This window comes from Limulus polyphemus, unplaced genomic scaffold, assembly GCF_000517525.1.
Source record: "Limulus polyphemus unplaced genomic scaffold, Limulus_polyphemus-2.1.2 Scaffold7592, whole genome shotgun sequence".
NCBI lineage: Eukaryota > Metazoa > Arthropoda > Merostomata > Xiphosura > Limulidae > Limulus > Limulus polyphemus.
In genome coordinates this window covers 29403-34170 of record NW_013673202.1, presented here as the reverse complement: position 1 = coordinate 34170, position 4768 = coordinate 29403, and the positions used below count along the sequence as shown (strand labels likewise).

At 36.8% G+C, this 4768-nt stretch overlaps 1 protein-coding gene across 1 annotated transcript in view; it reads left to right on the top strand.

The window, feature by feature from the left end:
- Positions 1–1517: 1517 nt before the first annotated feature.
- The window catches only part of LOC106474716 (Down syndrome cell adhesion molecule-like protein Dscam2), a gene marked incomplete at both ends in the record, with an annotated part of 31802 nt that continues 28551 nt past the window's right edge, over positions 1518–4768 (top strand). Inside the window, one exon of the mRNA XM_022403015.1 lies at positions 1518–1953. Within this exon, the coding sequence (XP_022258723.1) occupies positions 1518–1953 (436 nt within the window). The remainder of the gene's footprint in view (positions 1954–4768) is intronic.

The following is a 4768-nucleotide window of genomic DNA, read 5'->3' as shown; positions in this document are numbered from 1 at the left end:
ACAACAGGTTCTACAGAGGAGATGAATTGTTCGACAACAGGTTCTACAGAGGAGATGGAAAAGGAATCATAATCGATGTACATTGTAGGGATGGTTTCGGTACAAGTTTGTGGCTGTATCACGAAATAGATGGCACCCTGACGTCTGTAAGGTGCAGAGAGATTTTGATTCATCATGCCATTCCCTCAGGAACACGATACAATGTGCGGATACATATTTTCCAGCAGGAAAGTCAGTGATAGTGGGGAAATATCTTCCAGCAGAACATTCAGTGATCCCAAATACACAACAAATGTGGTCAAATGATATCTCAATCATAGCTTGATCAACACAAAGTCCTGATATGAACATATCTTGAGGTTGTGTGGGCTTGTTTAAGAACTGAAAATGTTAAAAGGAAACTGAAAAACTTGGCTGAATTGTGAGAAGTATTAATTAACAGTTGGAACGATTATCCACGATCGAACATTGATAAACTGCATGGAAACAAAATGTTGTGTTCTGTGTAAAGCAAAGTGTTTACACACTAGTACACGTGTAGTGTTGCTTTACACAGAAAGTGTTTACACACTAGTACACGAGTATTGTTCTGTGTAAAGCAAAGTGTTCACACACTAGTACACGAGTATTGTTGCTTTACACAGAAAGTGTTCACACACTAGTACACGTGTAGTGTTCTGTGTAAGGCGAAGTGTTCACACACTAGTACACGTGTATTGTTCTGTGTAAAGCAAAATGTTCACACACTAGTACACGTGTAGTGTTCTGTGTAAAGCAAAGTGTTCACACACTAGTACACGTGTAGTGTTCTGTGTAAAGCAAAGTATTCACACACTAGTACACGTGTAGTGTTCTGTGTAAAGCAAAGTGTTCACACACTTGTACACGAGTATTGTTCTGTGTAAAGCAAAGTGTTCACACACTAGTACACGAGTATTGTTCTGTGTAAAGCAAAGTGTTCACACACTAGTACACGTGTAGTGTTCTGTGTAAAGCAAAGCGTTCACACACTAGTACATGTGTAGTGTTCTGTGTAAAGCAAAGTGTTCACACACTAGTATATGTGTAATGTTCTGTGTAAAGCAAAGTGTTCACACATTAGCACACGCTTAGTGTTCTGTGTAAAGCAAAGTGTTTACACACTAGTACATGTGTAGTGTTCTGTGTAAAGCAAAGTGTTCACACACTAGTACACGTGTATTGTTCTGTGTAAAGCAAAATGTTCACACACTAGTACACGTGTAGTGTTCTGTGTAAAGCAAAGTGTTTACACACTAGTACACGTGTATTGTTCTGTGTAAAGCAAAATGTTCACACACTAGTACACGAGTATTGTTCTGTGTAAAGCAAAGTGTTCACACACTAGTACACGTGTATTGTTCTGTGTAAAGCAAAGTGTTCTCTGATAATGTTTTCTTCCATTAGCATATTAACCATGCAACTTTCATTACTCATTGTTTAATTGTATCGATTGTGTGTTTCCATAGTTAATTCCATTTCTGTACTATTTCTTGAAGCATACACGTTTATTTCTTTTCATCACAGCTCAACCGCCTATTCTGACGTCACACTTCCACGACCATGTTGTCAATCCAGGTTCCCAGGTTTCCTTGACATGCGCAGCTATGGGAAACCCTCTACCCCAAATAACATGGTCTACCTATGACGAGCCAGTACAAGATAGTAACAGAGTTCGGGTTGGTGACTACGTTAGCAGAGATGGCGCTGTCATAAGTTTTGTAAACTTTACACGAATAGAGGCCTTGGATGGAGGGATATATCGGTGCACTGCAAAAAACGACAATGGAGTTGAAGTTCATGAAGCGCAAATAAATGTCATCGGTTCTCCCGTGATCCGTCCAATGAAGAACAAGACAGTAGTTGGAGGAACCAATGTGGTGATTAACTGTCCTGTTGGAGGATATCCTGTGAAACACATCACTTGGGAAAGAGGTATCTGTGCTTACATATAATATCTGTTTATTGATTTAAACAATATATGTAATGTCCGTTTATTGATTCAAACAATATATGTAATGTCTGTTTATTGATACAACTACCTACATACAATGTCTGTTTATTGCTACAACCACCTATATACAATGTCTGTTTATTGCTACAACCACCTACATACAATGTCTGTTTATTGCTACAACCACCTACATACAATGTCTGTTTATTGATACAACCACCTATATACAATATCTGTTGGTTGAAACAACCACCTATATATAATGTCTGTTTATTGATTTAAACAATATATGTAATGTCTGTTTATTGGTACAACTACCTATATACAATATCTGTTGGTTGAAACAACCACCTATATACAGTGTTTGTTTATTGATACAACCACCTATATACAATGTCTGTTTATTGATACAACCACCTATATACAGTGTCTGTGTATTGATACAACCACCTACATACAATGTCTGTTTATTGATACAACCACCTATATACAATGTCTGTTTATTGATACAACCACCTATATACAATGTCTGTTTATTGATACAACCACCTATATACAATGTCTGTGTATTGATACAACCACCTATATACAATGTCTGTTTATTGATACAACCACCTATATACTGTTTCATTGTGAAATCTGGAAGATCATATTCTTAGTAATAACTTAACATTTTATTCTGTTTTGTGAAATTTAAATATCTGTTAGCCGAAATTTGCTTTAAAAAAAGAAGTAGTCAAAGTACACATAACAATTACATTAGGAAGTCGTCCAGAACATCAACTAACAGTGGCTTTAAAGAAAGAAGTAGTCAAAGTACACATAACAATTACATTAGGAAGTCGTCCAGAACATCAACTAACAGTGGCTTTAAAGAAAGAAGTAGTCAAAGTACACATAACAATTACATTAGGAAGTCGTCCAGAAGATCAACTAAAAGTGGCTTTAAAGAAAGAAGTAGTCAAAGTACACATAACAATTACATTAAGAAGTCGTCCAGAAGATCAACTAACAGTGGCTTTAAAGAAAGAAGTAGTCAAAGTACACATAACAATTACATTAGGAAGTCGTCCAGAACATCAACTAACAGTGGCTTTAAAGAAAGAAGTAGTCAAAGTACACATAACAATTACATTAGGAAGTCGTCCAGAAGATCAACTATCAGTGCTTGAATCGAAATTTCTCAGCTGATAATATGAGCTATGTTTTCATATTGCTATTCTAATTCCTGTCTAAAATTTGTCACTAGTTTAAATCACTTTATTAACATGCACAGAATAATAGCTACAACCTACATTAAATCTGACAACAAAGCTTAACCGTGCTCTGTGTTACTAAAAGTGTTAAGACAGCACGCCCCCAGTTAATATGTTACTAAAAGTGTTAAGACAGCACGCCCCCTGTTAACTGGACTGTCTCCACTGTGCTTCCCATGGTGCACTACTTCATAGGGTTCGAAAAGGTCAAGAGTCTGCCTTTTGGGTTCAAGGTGTCACAAGAAAGGGAATTCATGGATTTCTGAGATGAGCAGTTATTGGTTAGAATATTGGTGTATGAGTTTGTTTGTAATTAAGCACAAAGCTACACAATGGGCTATCTGTGCTCTGCCCACCACGGGTATCGAAACCCGGATTATAGCGTTGTAAGTCCGCAGACATGCCGCCGTGTATGAGTATCTGTGGCATTTCAAACCGTCTACCTGTGTACTGTGTAAATATTGAGGTTGTAACACGGTAACACATTAACAAATTTGTTTATATCAATACATTTGTATTCAGGTGATATTTTAAAACTTTAGAACAGGTTATTCATGTTTACCTCTAGACAAACAAGACAAAATCTCTTATGAACAACGCTTAATCCCTCCAGTAGGCAGTCATTTGTGTTTAGGACTAATTCAGTTCCTTCTGATTATGAGGCCAACATACTAGATAATTCCTTAATGATATTTTAATTATGTTTGGTACGCTCGATATATGCAGATAAAGATGTGCCTAACTTCTGATTCGTTTGGTTCACATGGAACTATGCACGTTCTGCATGTAAAGTCTCGAATCTCGTGTAAATGAATTTTTGATAGTAAATCTGTTGATTCAAGTTAAGTTCAAAATAACAAATTTAAGTCAAATTTCTTGGCAAGTAATGTGCTGAATAAATAGAAAGATTCTAAGGTAATATAGAACATCGATAAATATGCCAGAATTAATCACTCTGTTTGATGCACACTTTGAAATATCTTGTGAACTATAGGTTGCCACAAACTAGAAGCTGTTCATCACAGTGTCCAATCTTCAGCTCTGTAAGATGTTCATCACTACCATGAATGTCCAATCTTCAGCTGTGTAAGCTGTTCATCACTACCATGAATGTCCAATCTTCAGCTATGTAAGCTGTTCATCACTACCATGAATGTCCAATCTTCAGCTATGTAAGCTGTTCATCACTACCATGAATGTCCAATCTTCAGCTCTAGAAGCTGAACATCACAGTTGTTAGTGTCTAATCTTCAGCACTAAAAGCTGAACATCGCTAACATGAATGTCCAATCTTTAGCTCTAGAAACTGAACATCACTAGCATGAATGTCCAATCTTCAGCTCTAGAAGCTCAACATCACAGTTGTTAGTGTCTAAGCTTCAGCACTGAAAGCTGAACACCACTAACATGAATGTCCAATCTTCAACTCTGTAAGCTGTTCATCACTACCATGAATGTCCAATCTTTAGCTCTAGAAACTGAACATCACTAGCATGAATGTCCAATCTTCAGCTCTAGAAGCTCAACATCACAGTTGTTA